A 16,959-nucleotide genomic window follows, 5' to 3' on the forward strand; every position below is an offset into this window, starting at 1 on the left:
CCAAGACTGCATCAGTGGAGGTCACCTAATGAGGACCTATCACATTAACAAATGGCCTGTCACCAGGTTCCTCCACGAACATCACTGAACGTCCATCAGAGGGCGAATATGTCCGGTAAATATTGACCTGGATCTCAAAGTAATAATAGTAACGACATACAGTACTGCGCAGAACAAAAGAAAAGAGTGAAAATATTCAAGTTGGCCAACAGGGCTCTCGCAGTTATTTCAAAATGTCAGGCATCTAAAACAGTTCTCTCCATTTTACAAATGCAACGGCTCGGGAACGAAGATGTCCAGCATGCTGATCGCTAGAGCTGAAATCCCAATACTCACTCTCCCAGTCTCAATGATTGGTCTAATTTCGAGTACTAATAGTACTGCTTCACCCCACAAATACAGCACAAATCTTTCTCTCTAATGCTAACCTTCTCACTGCATCTCAATCTTGTCTATTTCACCACCGACATCCTGCCCGTGTCCTGCCTCTGGCCTGGAATGCTCTCCTTTTTCAGATCTAACAGAAAATTACTCTCCCTCCTTTAAAGCCTTATTGAAGGCACATCTCCTCCAAGAGGCCTTCTCTGATGACGCCCCACTTCGCTCTTCATCCACTCCCTTCTGCCTTGCCCTGACTTCCTCCCTTTGGTCTTCCAACTTGTACTTCCCAAGCGCTTAGTACAGTGCTCTGCACACAGTAAGCGCTCAATAAATACGATTGATGATGATGATGATGGTCCCCCTCCCATCCCCACAGCACTTATGTCCGTATCTGTCATTTATTCATCTATGTATCTCTGTCTCTCCACCACTAGACTGTGAGCTCATTGTGGGATGGGAATGTGTCTGTTATATCGTTGAGTTATACTCTCCCAAGTGCTTATTACAGTGCTTTGCACACAGTAAGTGCTCAATAAATACACAAATAAATATATAAATAAACCATTCTGTAATTCATTCTCTCATCCCCAGATATTATGCTTACAACTACCACCTAAGCAAGTAGACACTGCCACCTGCGGCATATTTAAAAATGTCAATTTACGTCTGCTCCCATTTGAGCACCACTTTTGTCTCCCCCTTTTAGACTGTGACCCCACTGTTGGGTAGGGACTGTCTCTATATGTTGCCAACTTGTACTTCCCAAGCGCTTAGTACAGTGCTCTGCACACAGTAAGTGCTCAATAAATATGATTGATTGATTGATTTCCATTTTATTTTCCATCTATACGTTTGTAATTTGTTGCCGCCCTCCCCCATTAGATTATAAACTCCTTGCAAGCTAGGAATCAGATCTTTAGCTTTCCTTATAATCTCCCAAGCACCTAGTGCAGTGTTTAACACACAGTAGCCACTCAATAAATACTACAAATTTATTACCCCAGAAGCAACAGGCAGGAATTCTGCCCTCAAGTGGGAAATAGACTGAGTATGTTACGGATATACAGTGGGAACAGAAACAAGAAAAACGATGCAATGGAAAACAATTTTACTAAGAGTTGAGATAGGAGTCAAAGAGTATTCTCACAGTATCACCCAAACTATTACCTCGTTGTTCCCCTGCATTAAAGCCTCACTGGTCGATATACGCCTGATTCTCTTCCTCATCCGGGCTGGGCCTTCACGCCAATCGAGAACCCATTTGCAACGAGAGGCCTTCTGAGACTCGGCTCCCCAAAGCCCTTCTTCACTGAAAAGTTGTTCTTTGATCTTGGCCCAGTCTTCAGCTGCTTTGCGGTACATGCATCGCTGCCTCTGTGAAGAAGAATTCCACCCATTAGTTTGATCACGCTTCCCTCCACTTATAGTTAACCGAGCCTTGGATGGGGAGACTTTGGAAGAACAAATTTTCCAATGTTGCCCATTCAACTATGCATAATCTGATTGGAGGGCTATCCACTTCCTTTTCTGATACATGTTCTGAGCAAAAATAGTCGTGTTAGACTGTAAACTTGTTGTGAACAGGAAATGTGTCTGTTAGCTTTGCACACAGTAAGTGCTCAATAAATACTACTGAATGAATGAATGAATGGAAGCAGTTTCTCCACTCTTTATTGGCTCCTGAATGTATTGCCTGGCTTTAGGGACTGATGGATAATTGCCCTAACCTCTTTTTTTTTGAATGGTACTTCTTAAGCACTTCTTCTGTACCAAGCACTGTACTAAACACTTGGGTAGATACAAGTTAATCAGGTTAATCTGTTTCATATAGAGCTCACAGACAATGATGGAAGGTGGAAGGTTTAATTCCCATTTTAAAATGAGGGAACCGAGGGATAGAGAAGTTAAATGACTTGCCCAAGGTCACACAACAGGCAAGTGGCAGAGTGGGGGATTTGAACCCAGGTCATATGACTCTCAGGTCCCTGATCTTTCCACTAAGCCACACTGCTTCCACTTGTGCATTATTTCCATCTTTTCCATTTAAGAAGTACAGTCAACTATTGACTCTGAGATTTCCCCCTTTCATTCATTCATTCACTCAATCATATTTACTGAGCTCTTACTGTGTCCCCCTTTTAGACTGTGAGCCCACTGTTGGGTAGGGACTGTCTCTATATGTTGCCAATTTGTACTTCCCAAGCGCTTAGTACAGTGTTCTGCACATAGTAAGTGCTCAATAAATACGATTGATGATGATGATGATGCAGAGCACTGTATTAAGTGCTTGGGAAGTACAAGTTGGCAACAAATAGAGACGGTCCCTACCCAACAGTGGGCTCACAGTCTAGAAGAGGGAAACAGAGAACAAAACAAAACATATTAAAAATATAAAATAAATAGAATAAACATGTACAAATAAAATAAATAAATAAATAGAGTAATAAATACGTACATATTGCATATACATTCTAATCCTTAGCTAATATTTGGTCCAGATCAAGATTTCTTCATTTCCAAGAGCATCACATTAACAAAAAGGGTCCAGAATTGTTGTAGAGTTTGATAAGTAACAGTTATGGGCAAGACCCAGGGAAAAGCGATTGATTCACCCCTGGAACAGATGCTCAAAGAAACTGGGAATTCTGTCACTGGGAATTCTGTCCCTTGAGATATGGAAAAATAGGCTGAAAGTTCCTTGTAGGCAGGAAATGTGTCTATTAACTCTGCTGTATTATACTCTCCCAAGTGCTTAGTACAGGGCTCTGTGCACAATAACTGCTTAACACATAAGATTGATTGATTAATAATAATAACAATAATAATGGCATTTGTTAAGTGCTTACTATGTGCTAGGCACTGTACTAAGCACTGGTGTGGATATCAGCAAATTGGTCCCTCTCCCACATGGGGCTCACAGTCTTACTCCCCATTTTACAGATGAGGTAACTGAGGCCCAGAGAAGTTAAGTGACTTGCCCAACGACACACAGAAGATACGTGGCAGAGCCGGGATTATGCTGATTAGGACAGGAAACCGTCAGTGTTGGGAACAGGAGTAGAGGCAAGATAGGCCAAAAAGATGTAATCCATCTAAATATCCCTCCAGCTTTGGTATTCTTTTCAATTTCCAGTATCCATCTCTAACTTCTTATTCCTAGAATTCAGCCCATGAAGTGTGGGCCTTAAATCGCCATAATCAACTCAACTATTCTGTGCTCTGGAATGATTTATTTATTCACAAAGGCAAACAGTGCAGAATACTCACCCTGGGTCCTAAGAATTACTAAGAATTATTGGTTAAATTGAGGCAGCTTATGGATTGATATTTAAATTCAGCTTCACTAAGAAAAACAAAGTGCCACTTTATACTACATTATAAATGCTAAATTTTCAGGGCAGAGGACAGCATGGATTTCAATTGGTCAAGTTGAACTAGAACCAGACAACTTAAAAATTAACAGCTCATTCTACCTGCTCCTGACAGGGACCTGTGTAGGAAATTGGAAGTCAAGTAACATTTTGGTGTATACAGGAATGTAATCAGGCCCCCATTCACTAAGGCTTCATGGGATTCTGCAAGTCTACTGGGGTAAAGATCTCAAATTCATTCATTCATTCAATCATATTTATTGAGTCCTTTCTGTGTGCAGAGCACTGTACTAAGTGCTTGGGAAGTACAATTTGGCAATATAGGGATGGTCCCTATCCAACAATGGGCTCACAGTTTAGAACAGGGAGAAATGCCCACACCCATGTAGAATCATTATTGGAAAATGGTTCTACATCCATATCAGCCCCACTATGCCTTGAACTTGGATTGGGAGCCTGGATTTATCATGAAAATTGTACCGAGTTTTGCTGTCCCTCCAATAATTTCTAAGGAAATCAACATCATTCTGCAGGCCTAGGTGGACCCATTCCAAATCTTTAAATATTTACAATGGACTATTTTGATTTTAAATGGAAAGCAGAAGTAATTGCTTTTAGTCTTAACCCATACCAACTATTAGCTCCAAGGACGAGCCTCTTCCTGCTCCGTTCTTTCCCACTTCTGAACAATAGCAGTGAGCATGCAACATCCATCTTTCATCTATGTTTCCTAGAAACACTGAATAAATCTGGGTTGAGTGGGTGGGATTGCCATCTATAGAGCAATGCTTTGGAGAGATTGATAGCCCAAACCAGACACCTCTCTCTTAGGAATCTCCACCTAAATATGGTCTAGTTGAAAGAGCACGGGAGTCAGAGGACCTGGGTTCTAATTCTGACTCTTCCATTTGTCTGCAGTGTGACCTTGGGCAAGTCACCTCACTTCTCTGGTTCCTCATTTGTAAAATGGGAATTAAATACCTCTTACGTGGACTGTGAGCCCCATGTGGGATTGAGACTGTGTACAACCTGATTATCTTATATTTACCCCAGCGCATAGAGCAGTGCACATAGAAAGCACTTAACAAATACCATTACCAATACCGAAAAAAAGACTCTGTTGATGTTGAAGGATCCCTAGTTCCCAAATAAAGAAGCATAAACTCTGCATCATGGGATGGACCTCTGTGGTTACAGGTTTTGAGTTTGATGCAGACGTAAGCAGAAACAGTTTGTCCTAGACTGTAAGCTCGTGGTGGGGAGGAATTATGTCCCTTTATTGTAATATTATATTCTCCCACGTGCTTAGTACAATGTTCTGCACACAGTAAGTGCTCAATAAAGACAACTGAATGAATGAGTTGAATGATAGAGCACCGGGCTGGGAATCGTCAGGACCTCGGTTCTAATTCTGACTCCACCACTTCTCTGTTGTGTGACCTTGAGCAAGTCATTTAACTTCTCTGGGCCTCAGTTCCCCCAACTGTAAAATGGGGGTTAAGAATATGGGACCCTTGTGGGACATGGACTATGTCCAACATGATTAGCTTTTATCTACCCCAGTGCTTAGTACACTGACTGGCATGTAGTAAGCTCTTAATAAATACCATAAGAGCAGCTGTGTAACTTATCATTTCAAACAACCAAGACAACAGAGCAGTGAAAAACAATATTTGTGTGTTTGTGTGATGATCAGGATGGTTGCTCTCATATTGGCTTTTTCAGTACATTCAATCAATCAGTAGTATTTATTGAATACTGTGAGCATAGCAAAAGAGAAACAGGGTGGCTCAGTGGAAAGAGCACGGGCTTGGGAGTCAGAAGTCATGGGTTCTAATCCTGACTCCAGCACTTGGCAGCTGTGTGACTTTGGGAAAGTCACTTAACTTCTCTGGGCCTCAGTTACCTCATCTGGAAAATGGGGATAAAGACTGTGAGCCCCATGTGGGACAACCTGATTATACCCCCCCCACAAGCGCTTAGAACAGTGCTGGGCACCTAGTAAGTGCTTAACAAAAGCCATTATTATTATTATATTATTATAGCACTGTACTAAACACTTTGAAGAATACAATACAGCAGGTAGACATGATATCTGCTCTTAAGGAGCTTAAAATCTCACTCATCCTCATAAATAAACTTCACCTCCTGGTTATAATTTTCATATAAGGTGAGGAGAGTGGAATGGTTATGTCTCTATTCTGAATGATTCTCTCCTGTAGGCACACCCCAATATCATAACCACGGGTTTAACCTCTAAACTGTAAACTCCTTGTGGGCAGGGAACTTGTCTATGGAATCTATTAGATTGTTTTCTCCCAAGTGCTTAGTGCAGTGCTCTGCATGCAGTAAGCACACAATAAATATGCCTGATTGATTGATTGATTGATGAATAACACTGCAGGAATTAGCCATGGGACTTTACCTTAGATAAGATGTCTGTTGGTATATTGTACTTTCCCAAGTGCTTAGCACAGTGCTTTGTACACAGTAAGCGCTCAGTAGATATGAATGAATGAATGAAGATTGACATTTAGCTGAAGCCCATTTCACTACTTCCCGTGACAGTCACCCGCCTGTTCCCACAGACAAGCAGTTCGAACAAATGATTTCAGGACCCACACAGCTTTTCCTCTAGTTTAGTGAAAATTTTGTAGCAAAGACGCAAAATACAATAGAGAGATACAGAATGCTTCGTTCCTTACCTGTCCATAATCTTTGTATAATGAAGCATAGAGCTCCTGCCCATTTCTTCTGCAGTTTTCCATGTGTGATAAAATGTCCTGGAGAAAAACATAGAATAAACAAGATACTGAGTGGCTCACAAATATGCCAGCTTGGTGGCGTAGAAAACAGTACCAAAGGTTACAAAGAACAGCTCTATCCCAAGCGCTTAGTACAGTGCCATGCACACAGTAGCGCTCAATAAATACGATTGATTGATTGATTGATTGATTCAAGAATACTCACTTCTCCTCTAGAACTGCAAATGGAATAAAAACTCCTGAGACTTAGAATCAAAATCTACTTTTACTGAATGGCCCATCCCACAACCTTTCCTTTTGGCCATACACCAACCAGTAGCCAAAACACTTTGCATTTCAAGAAGAACTGGGAAGCATTTCTTTCATTCAGTCATATTTATTGAGCACTTACTGCGTGCAGAGCACTGTACTAAGCACTTGGGAAGTACAAGTTGGCAACATATAGAGACAGTCCCTACCCAACAGTGGGCTCACAGTCTAGAAGGGGGAGACAGACAACAAAACCAAACATATTAACCAAATAAAATAAGTAGAATAAACATGAACAAGTAAAATAAATAAATACGTACAAACATATATACATATATACAGGTGTTGTGGGGAAGGGAAGGAGGTTAGGCGGGGGCAGCATGGCCTAGAGGATAAAGCATCGGCCTGAGAGTCAGAGGACCTGGGTTCTAATCCCACCCCACCACTTGTCTGCTGAGTGAACTTGGGCAAGTCACTTAACTTCTCTGTGCCTCAGTTACCTCATCTGTAAAATGGGGATTAAGACTGTGAGCTACATATGGGACAGGGACTGTGTCCAACGTAAACAGCTTGTATCTACCCCAGTGCTTAGTATCTGTTTTATAGTAAACGCTTAAGAAATACCCTGAAAAATCAGTCATATTCATTGAGAGCCTATGAAGAGCAGTATACTGTAATAAGTAAATGGGAGAGTAAAGTAGAACAATATAACAAGAAGAGGTAGACACGTTCCCTTCCCACACAGGATTTAATTTAAATGTCATAATATATTAATAATAACTATAATTATTATTATTATGGTATTTGTTAAGTGCTTCCTATGTTCCAAGCACTGTTCTAAGCACTAGGATAGATACAATGCAATCAGGTTGTCCCATGTGAGGCTCACAATCTTAATCCCCATTTTCCAGATGAGGTAACTGAGGCACAGAGAAGTTAAGCGGCTTGCCCAAGGTCACACAGCAGACAAGTGGTGGAGCCGAGATTAGAACCCACGCCCTCTGACTCCTAAGCCTGGGCTCTTTCCACTGAGCCATGCTGCTTCTCATCTAATTTAGATTATTGATTTAAGTGTAGTCAGACTCAAGCTCTCTTGGCCGAACAGAGCGGGGTGGATTGAAAGACAGAAGCATAGCTGCTTTAATATCATTATAGAAAATAGATTTGGGGTAGTAGCAGCTTGATTTCTAGGCCACAAGTTTATCCATGAAGATTGTAGCCATTAGAAGGGCATAGAAAAACCGGGCGGACCTAAGGAAGGGAATTGAACAACTCAGGGCTCAATTGTCTACAAAATATTTGGTGGGAGTCACACAAGTGGTGGATCTGTTCAAATGTTTCACGTGAATACGTAGCCCAGGACCTGTGACCATATCCTCACAATGGCCAAGTGGATAGAGCACGGGCCCGTGAGTCAGAAGAACCCGGGTTCCAATTCTGCCTCTACCACTCACCAGCAGTGTGACCTTTGGCAAGTCACTTCACTTCCCTGGGCCTCAGTTACCTCATCTATAAAATGGGGATGAAGACTGTGAACCGCACATGGGACAGGGACTGTGGCCAACCCGATTTGCTTGCATCCACCTCAGCGCTTAGCACAGTGTCTTTCACATAGTAAGTGCTTAACAAATACCACAATTATTACAATGGTTAAATCCAGAGATTCAAAGATAGGCTCTGGCAAGTGCCAACCCAAATAAAGCACCAAAAGGATTGCAGAGATCATTGTGTGGATGGTTAGAAGCGGCAAGGCCTAGTGGGCAGAGCAAGGGCCTGGAAATCAGAAGGACTTGAGTTCTAATCCTGGCTCCACCACTTGTCCACTGTGTGAATTTGGACAAGCTATTTCTCTTCCCTGTGTCTCAGTTACCTCGTCTGTAAAATGGGGATTAATAAGTCAATCATATTTACTGAGTGCTTACTGCGTGCAGAGCATTGTGCTCTGCACATAGTAAGCGCTTAACAAATGCCATTATTATTATTATTATTACAAAGCACTTAGGAAAATACAATATGGCAATAAAGAGAGATAATCCCTGCCCACAACCAGCTCACAGTCCAGGGTCCAAGTGGGGGAAGACAGACATCAATACATGGAAACAGGAATCAAGACATCAATACAAGTAAACAGGCATCAACATAAATAAATAAAATGAAAGATCTGTACATAAGTGCTGTGGGGCAGGGGAGGGAGGAAGAGCAAAGGAAGTGACTCAGGATGATGTGGAAGGGGGTGGGAGATGAAAAATGGGGTTTAGTCTGGGAAAAATGGTGCTTAGATTAAGACTGTGAGTCTAATGTGGGAAAGGGACGGGGTCCAACCTGATTAGCTTGTATTTACCCCAGTGCTTAAGTGCAGTGTCTGGCATATAGTAAGCACTTAAAAAAATACCATTGGAAAAAATGTGAGGAGTTTGTAGAAGAAAGGATAACAGATTGGGATCCTTTTTTAATAGCCTGTTATTGCCACAAGCCAGGGTTTGCTCTTCCCGTGATGTTCCAAGTGCTGAGCGGACTCAACTCCCGGGATTTCAAGAAGTGAGTCGAGTCACTCTGAAAGAGGCGGGCAAATCGGTCCCAGACCCTTCTCTGCCAAAGTCACAGGTAAAAATAATAATGATGGTACTTGTTAAACACTTACTGTGTGCCAAGCACTGTTCAAGCGCTTAGTACAGTGCTCTGCACATAGTAAGTGCTCAATAAATACGATTGATTGATTGTTCGGAGCCCCATAATAGATGCAAGTTAATCCGTTAGGATGCAGTTCCTGTCCCACATAATAATAATAATGATAGCATTTATTAAGCACTAACTATGTGCAAAGCACTGTTCTAAGTGCTGGGGAGGTTACAAGATGATCAGGTTGCCCCATGGGGGCTCATAGTCTTCACCCCATTTTACAGATGAGGTAACTGAGGGACAGAGAAGTTAAGCGACTTGCCCAAAGTCACACAGCTGGCAATTGGCGAAGCCGGGGTTTGAACCCATCACCTCTGGCTCCAAAGCCCGGGCTTTTACCACTGAGCCATGCTGCTTCTGTAACAGCTCACAGTCTTAATTCCCATTTTACAGATGAGGTAACTGAGGCCCATAGAAGTGAAAGGACTTTCCCAAGACCACACAGTGGACAAGCATGGAGCCGGGATTAGAAGCCAGGTCCTCTGACTCCCTGGACCGTTTCTATCTACTAAGCGACACTGATCACATGGGTAACCTTTAAGCGTGCTCCGATTTGGAGCTGGGCATGCGGAGATTCCTCAAAGCCGAACTGCACCAGTGAAGCTGGCACTGTGATATAATTAAGTTAACATACAAGGCCTAGGCTGTGCCAATTGCAGCTGGCAAATAGCCAGCTCGGACCTCCCACTGAGAAGTCGTATTTATTGGTTTTTCCCTGCAGGAAGCCCCTGTGTTACACTGATGACAGTCATTACATTTTGTTTGTTTAAAGCATCATTAAACCTGTAATCACAGTTGTGGCCTCACAAAACTATTCCATAATTCATAGAAGACTCCCATAAAAGCTGACCTAGAAAGCAATATGCCTATAGGAGATCTGTGTTGGAGGCCTGCAAGCAGGTTCAAAAAAGGATTAAACGTTCGATCTCAGAGTTCCAGAAATAAGCTACAAACCTGCTCAAGGAAGCGCTGAGCTAATTAAAGAAAAACTTCAGTAGTAATTATCTAGACAAAAAAGTTCTCACCATGGAGAAAGGAAGGTTGGATTCTGGTAGCCAATTCAAAAACATGATGACATTCTAGGGGCCACGTAAAAAATGACGGGGTCCTAGGCCTCACCCCTCGTTTATCAGGTAAAAAGGATTCAGGGTTAATATGGAGGTGGTTTGTGGTTCTGTTTAACACGGGGAGAGAAAAATGGGAGTCAGTCCAGCTTTCTCTATGATCCAATCATCATCAATCGTATTTATTGAGCACTTACTGTGTGCAGAGCACTGTACTAAGCGCTTAATCCTTCCAATCCTTCCACAGAAGACAACCCAGCCTCCTGAGCTCTATCAGGAATTTCACCAGCATCATCTACAAGTCACACTCGACCAAAAAATGCCAAGACAAGACTATCAATGGCATGAGAATCTTGTGGCCTACTGGATAGAGTATGGGCCGGGAGCCCGAAGACCTGAGTTATAATCCCATTTCCAATATTTGCCTGTTGTGTGACCTCGGGGAATTCACTTCACTTCTCTGTGCCTCAGTTACCTCATCTGTAAAATGGGGATTAATAATAATAATGATGGTATCTGTTAAGCGCTTACTATGTGCAAAGCACTGTTCTAAGTGCTGGGCAGGTTACAAGGTGGGCCAGGTTGTTCCACATGGGGCTCACAGTCTTAATCCCCCTTTTGCAAATGAGGTAACTGAGGCACAGAGAAGTTAAGTGACTTGCCCAAAGTCACACAGCTGACAATTGGCAGACCCAGGATTTGAAGCCAGGACCTCTGACTCCAAAGCCTGTGCTCTTCCCACTGAGCCACGCTGTTAGGATTGTGGGCCTATGTGGGACAGGGACTGTGTCCAATCTGGTTATATTGTCACTACCCCAATGCTTAGTACAGTGTCTGGCATACAGTAAGCACTTCATTCATTCATTCATTCATTCAATCATGATTATTAAGCCCTTACTGTGTGCAGAGCACTGTACTAAGCACTTGGGAAAGTACAATACAGTAATAAAGAGTAACAATCCCTTCCCACAACGAGGTCATAGTCTAGGAGCTGGGGGCGGAGGGGGAACAGACATCAGTTCACATGAACAGACATCAATCTAAGTAAATGGAATTACAGATATATAAAAAGAGCTTTGGGGCAAGGAGAGGGGTAAGAGCAGAGAGAGAGAGAGTCAGAGTGATGCAGAAGGGAATGGGAGATGAGGAAAAGTGATGCTTAGTCTGGGAAGTAGTCTTGGAGGAGATGTTCCTTCAGTAAGGCTTTGAAGTGGGGGAGAGTGATTGTTTGGTCGATTCGAGGAGGGAGGGTGTCCCAGGCCAGAGGTAAGATGTGGGCCAGGGGTCAGAAGTGAGACAGGTGAAATAGAGGCACAGTGAGAAGGCTAGCACCTGAGAAGCAAAGTGTATTACCTGGGTTGTAGAAGGAGAAAAGGGAGGTGAGCTAGGAGGGGACAAGGTGATGGAGAGCTTTAAAGCCAATGGTGAGCAATTTTTGTTTGGTACGGAGGTGGATAGGCCACCACTGGAGATTTTTAAGGAGGGGGGCAACATGCCCTGAACATTTCTGTAGAAAGCTAATCCTGGCAGCAGAATGAAGAAGGGACTGGAGTGGGAAGAGGCAAGGTGTTGAGAGGTCAGAAAGGAGGCTGGTGCAGTAATCTATGTGGTATAGGATGGGTGACTCTATTAAAGCCGTAGCGGTTTGGATGGAGAGGAAAGGGTGGATTTTAGCGACGTTGTGAAGGTGAGACCAACAGGATTGGGTGACGGATTGGATATGTGGGTTGAATGAGAGAGAGAAATCAAGGATAACACTAAGGTTGCAGGCTTGTTGTGCCATCTACAATGACAGGAAAGTCCGGGAGAGACAGGGTTTGGGTGGGAAGATAAGGAGCTCTGTTTTGGACATGTTAGTTTGAGGTGATAAGAGGACATCCAAGTGGAGATGTCTTGCAGGAGCCTGGAGAGAGATCAGGGGAGGAGATGTAGATTTGGGGATCATCCACATAGAGATGGTAGCTGAAGCTGTGGGAGTGAATGAGTTCTCCAAGGGAATGAATGTAGATGGAAAATAGAAGGGGACCCAGAACTGTACCTCAAGGGACCCCCACAGTTAAGGGGTGGGAGGGAGAGGAGAAACCTGTAAAGGAGACTGAGAATGAACGGCCAGAGAGATAAGAGGAGAACCAGCAGCGGACAGAGTCAGTGAAGCCCTTAATAAATACCATTAAAAAAATGAGGTAATGTAACCCAGACACTTGATAATGGTAATAATGGTAGAATTGAATACTATATACCAAGCACTGTACTAAACAAGGAACAAAGAAGCAGAGAAGCAGCATGGCTCAGTGGAAAGAGCCTGGGCTTTGGAGTCAGAGGTCATGGGTTCAAATCCCGGCTACACCAAATGTCAGCTGTGTGACTTTGGGCAAGTCACTTCACTTCTCTGAGCCTCAGTTACCTCATCTGTAAAATGGGAGATTAAGGCTGGGAGCCCCCCGTGGGACAAATTGATCACCTTGTAACCTCCCCAATGCTTAGAACAGTGCTTGTACATAGTAAGTGCTCATAAATGCCATTGTTATTATAATTATTATTATTACTAACAAATGGGACTCATCTAGGTTGGAGGGAGAATGGATATTTAAGCCCCATTTCACAGATGAGGAAACTGCAACACAGAGAAGTTAATTGGCTTGCCCAAGATCACACAGCAGTAAGTGACAGAGGCAGGATTAGAACCCAGGTCTTCTGACTTCCAGGGGTGTTCTTTTCACTAGTCCACACGGCAGTTCACCAGCAGCAAGGCAATGTCCACAGCATTGCTGGGTGGGATATTTGAGGAGAATGGATGATAACAGAGTACCATGGAGTGGCTATGTATTCAACTAAAAAAAAGAACAAGTTTTATTTTGTTAATATATTTTGTTTTGTTCTCTGTCTCTCCCTTCTAGACTGAGCCCACTGTTGGGTAGGGACCGTCTCTATATGTTGACAACTTGTATTTCCCAAGTGCTTAGTACAGTGCTCTGCACACAGTAAGTGCTCAATAAATGTGATTGATTGATTGATAGTGATCATTATTATAAATCCCAGCTCCACCGCTTGCCAGCTGTATAACTTTGGGCAAGTCTCTTAACTTCTCTGGGCCTCAGTTACCTCATCTGGAAAGTGGGGATTAAGATTGTGAACCCCACATGGGACAACCTGATCACTTTGTATCCTCCCCAGCGCTTAGAACAGTGCTTGGTGCATAGTAAGTGCTTAACAAATACCAAAATTATTATTATTATTGTATCATTTGTTAAGCACTTAGTCATGTGTCAAGCATCTTTCTAAGTGCTGGGGTAAATAGATACAAGTTATTCAGGTCAGATACAGTTCCTGTCCCACATGGGGCTCACAGTCTAAGTAGGAGGGAGAATGGGTACTGAATTCTCATTTTACAGTGAGGGAACTTATTCACAGATTCATTAAGTGTCTGACCCAAGATCATACAGCAGACAAGTAGCGGAGCCAGAACTAGAACTCAGGTCCTCTTGACTCTCGGGCCTTGATCTTTCCTCTAGACTATGCTGCTGGTAGACATAATCACAGCCCACAAAGAGCTTACAATCAATGAGCTTACAATCAATCTTCCCCATCTAGTCTGTGAGCCCATTGTTGCGTAGGGAACATCTCTATATGTTGCCGATTTGTACTTCCCAAGCGCTTAGTACAGTGCTCTGCACACAGTAAGCGCTCAATAAATATGATTGAATGAATGAATGAACAAGTAAGCAGGTAAATCAGAATAAGCAGTGTAAAGATGTAACAAAATATGTCCTTAAGCAATGTGATATAGTTGAGGACTTTTTAGAGACCCCAAATGCAAATAGACCAGACTGATGGGCAGCAAAGAACAGAAGAGTCACTATCCCTGAATAAAAAACTTTGTAAATACCTAATGTCAGGAAGAAGACTTGTAGACACTTGCCAATTGTCTGCTGAGTGATCTTGGGCAAGTCACTTAGCTTCTCTTTGCTAGTCAAAAGGGATAAGATAGATGCTATCCTTATTCCTTTGGCTACAATCCCTGGGTAGGACCAGGTCTGTATCTGATCTGGTTATCTTCCACTTTCCCCAGTGCTTAATCCAGAGGTTGACCCTTAGTAAGATCTTATCGGTATTATTGTTATTATCATTATTATTAATGAATATAGAACAACTAGACATATTTCACCAGCAGCTGTTTCATCTTTGAAAATGGACAACTATGAGTAGAGTTGTCCTACATTTATATAAGAATATATCAAACAACAGCATTTTTTGAGTGCATACTGTGTGCAGACTAGTATACTAAGGACCTGGGAGGGTACAATGCAACAATGTTGCTAGACAAGTTCACTGTCCTCAAGACTAGACTAGAGAAGAGCATATGCAAATAGTATCTAACATATAAACCAAGCAACTATATTTACAGATTTAACTTACTTGAATTCATTTGATCAAATGTCTGCAATCCTTTTGAATCGGAGGGTCTAAGGATAATTATCCTATCATTCTGGATGTGTTAATTTTACATGAATTATCCAGAGCATAGTCCCTAAATTTCACTTATATTTAGCCGTGGAAAACACAGCTAGTGGATGATAAAATATTTGTCATAATAGTAACAAGAATGATTAATAATGATGTATTGAAGTCCTAAACTGCAGAAGAAAGACTATACTACAATAGATAATTAAGCTGTTGTTAAATTCACCCACTGTTATACAACTAAACCGGTTATTTTCTAATTTGGCATTTTGAACTGTGAATGGTTTATTAAATCAAAATAATCTATAAAGAACGGATTGATTTTTAAAAATCAACCCAGCATCATGAAAGAAGAAACTTGAAAATAATAGGCATGCTATTTTCAACTCCTTGAACGAGTTGTCTACATGCGCTGCCTAGAATTCCTCAACAACAACTCTCTCCTCGACCCCCTCCAGTCTGGCTTCCGTCCCCTACATTCCACGGAAACTGCCCTCTCAAAGGTCACCAATGACCTCCTGCTTGCCAAATCCAACAGCTCCTACTCTGTCCTAATCCTCCTCGACCTCTCAGCTGCCTTTGACACTGTGGACCACCCCCTTCTCCTCAACACGCTATCTGACCTTGGCTTCACAGACTCCATCCTCTCCTGGTTCTCCTCATCTCTCCGGTCGTTCTTTCTCAGTCTCTTTTGCAGGCTCCTCCTCCCCCTCCCATCCTCTTACTGTGGGGGTTCCCCAAGGTTCAGTGCTTGGTCCCCTTCTGTTCTCAATCTACACTCACTCCCTTGGTGACCTCATTTGCTCCCACGGCTTCAACTATCATCTCTACGCTGATGACACCCAGATCTACATCTCTGCCCCTGCTCTCTCCCCCTCTCTCCAGGCTCGCATCTCCTCCTGCCTTCAGGACATCTCCATCTGGATGTCTGCCCGCCACCTAAAGCTCAACATGTCGAAGACTGAACTCCTTGTCTTCCCTCCCAAACCTTGTCCTCTCCCTGACTTTCCCATCTCTGTTGATGACACTACCATCCTTCCCATCTCACAAGCCCGCAACCTTGGTGTCATCCTCGACTCCGCTCTCTCATTCACCCCTCACATCCAAGCCGTCACCAAAACCTGCCGGTCTCAGCTCCGCAACCTTGCCAAGCTCCGCCCTTTCCTCTCCATCCATACCGCTACCCTGCTCATTCAAGCTCTCATCCTATCCCGTCTGGACTACTGCATCAGCCTTCTCTCTGATCTCCCAACCTCGTGTCTCTCTCCACTTCAATCCATACTTCATGCTGCTGCCCGGATTATCTTTGTCCAGAAACACTCTGGGCATATTACTCCTCTCCTCAAAAATCTCCAGTGGCTACCAATCAATCTGCGCATCAGGCAGAAACTCCTCACCCTGGGCTTCAAGGCTGTCCATCACCTCACCTCCTCCTACCTCACCTCCCTTCTCTCCTTCTACAGCCCAGCCTGCACCCTCCACTCCTCCGCTGCTAATCTCCTCACTGTACCTCGTTCTTGCCTGTCCCTCCATCGACCCCTGGCCCACGTCATCCCCCGGGCCTGGAATGCCCTCCCTCTGCCCATCCTCCAAGCTAGCTCTCTTCCTCCCTTCAAGGCCCTGCTGAGAGCTCACCTCCTCCAGGAGGCCTTCCCAGACTGAGCCCCTTCCTTCCTCTCCCCCTCGTCCCCCTCTCCATCCCCCCATCTTACCTCCTTCCCTTCCCCCCAGCACCTGTATATATGTATATATGCTTGTCCATATTTATTACTCTATTCATTTATTCATTTATTTATTTATTTTACTTGTACATTTCTATTCTATTTATTTTATTTTGTTGGTATGTTTGGTTTTGTTCTCTGTCTCCCCCTTTTAGACTGTGAGCCCACTGTTGGGTAGGGACTGTCTCTATATGTTGCCAGTTTGTACTTCCCAAGCGCTTAGTACAGTGCTCTGCACATAGTAAGCACTCAATAAATACAATTGATG

General features: G+C 43.2%; 1 protein-coding gene across 1 annotated transcript in view; it reads right to left on the reverse strand.

Annotated features, from left to right (window-relative positions):
• The window catches only part of WDFY4 (WDFY family member 4), a 442,717-nt gene that overhangs the window by 226,214 nt on the left and 199,544 nt on the right, over positions 1-16,959 (reverse strand). The window contains exons 39-40 of the mRNA XM_038744298.1: positions 6,458-6,535; positions 1,549-1,755 (exon numbers count right to left, since the gene is read on the reverse strand). Of these exons, the coding sequence (XP_038600226.1) occupies positions 1,549-1,755; positions 6,458-6,535 (285 nt within the window). The remainder of the gene's footprint in view (positions 1-1,548; positions 1,756-6,457; positions 6,536-16,959) is intronic.

The sequence above is a fragment of the Tachyglossus aculeatus genome, chromosome 3 (genome assembly GCF_015852505.1).
Source record: "Tachyglossus aculeatus isolate mTacAcu1 chromosome 3, mTacAcu1.pri, whole genome shotgun sequence".
NCBI lineage: Eukaryota > Metazoa > Chordata > Mammalia > Monotremata > Tachyglossidae > Tachyglossus > Tachyglossus aculeatus.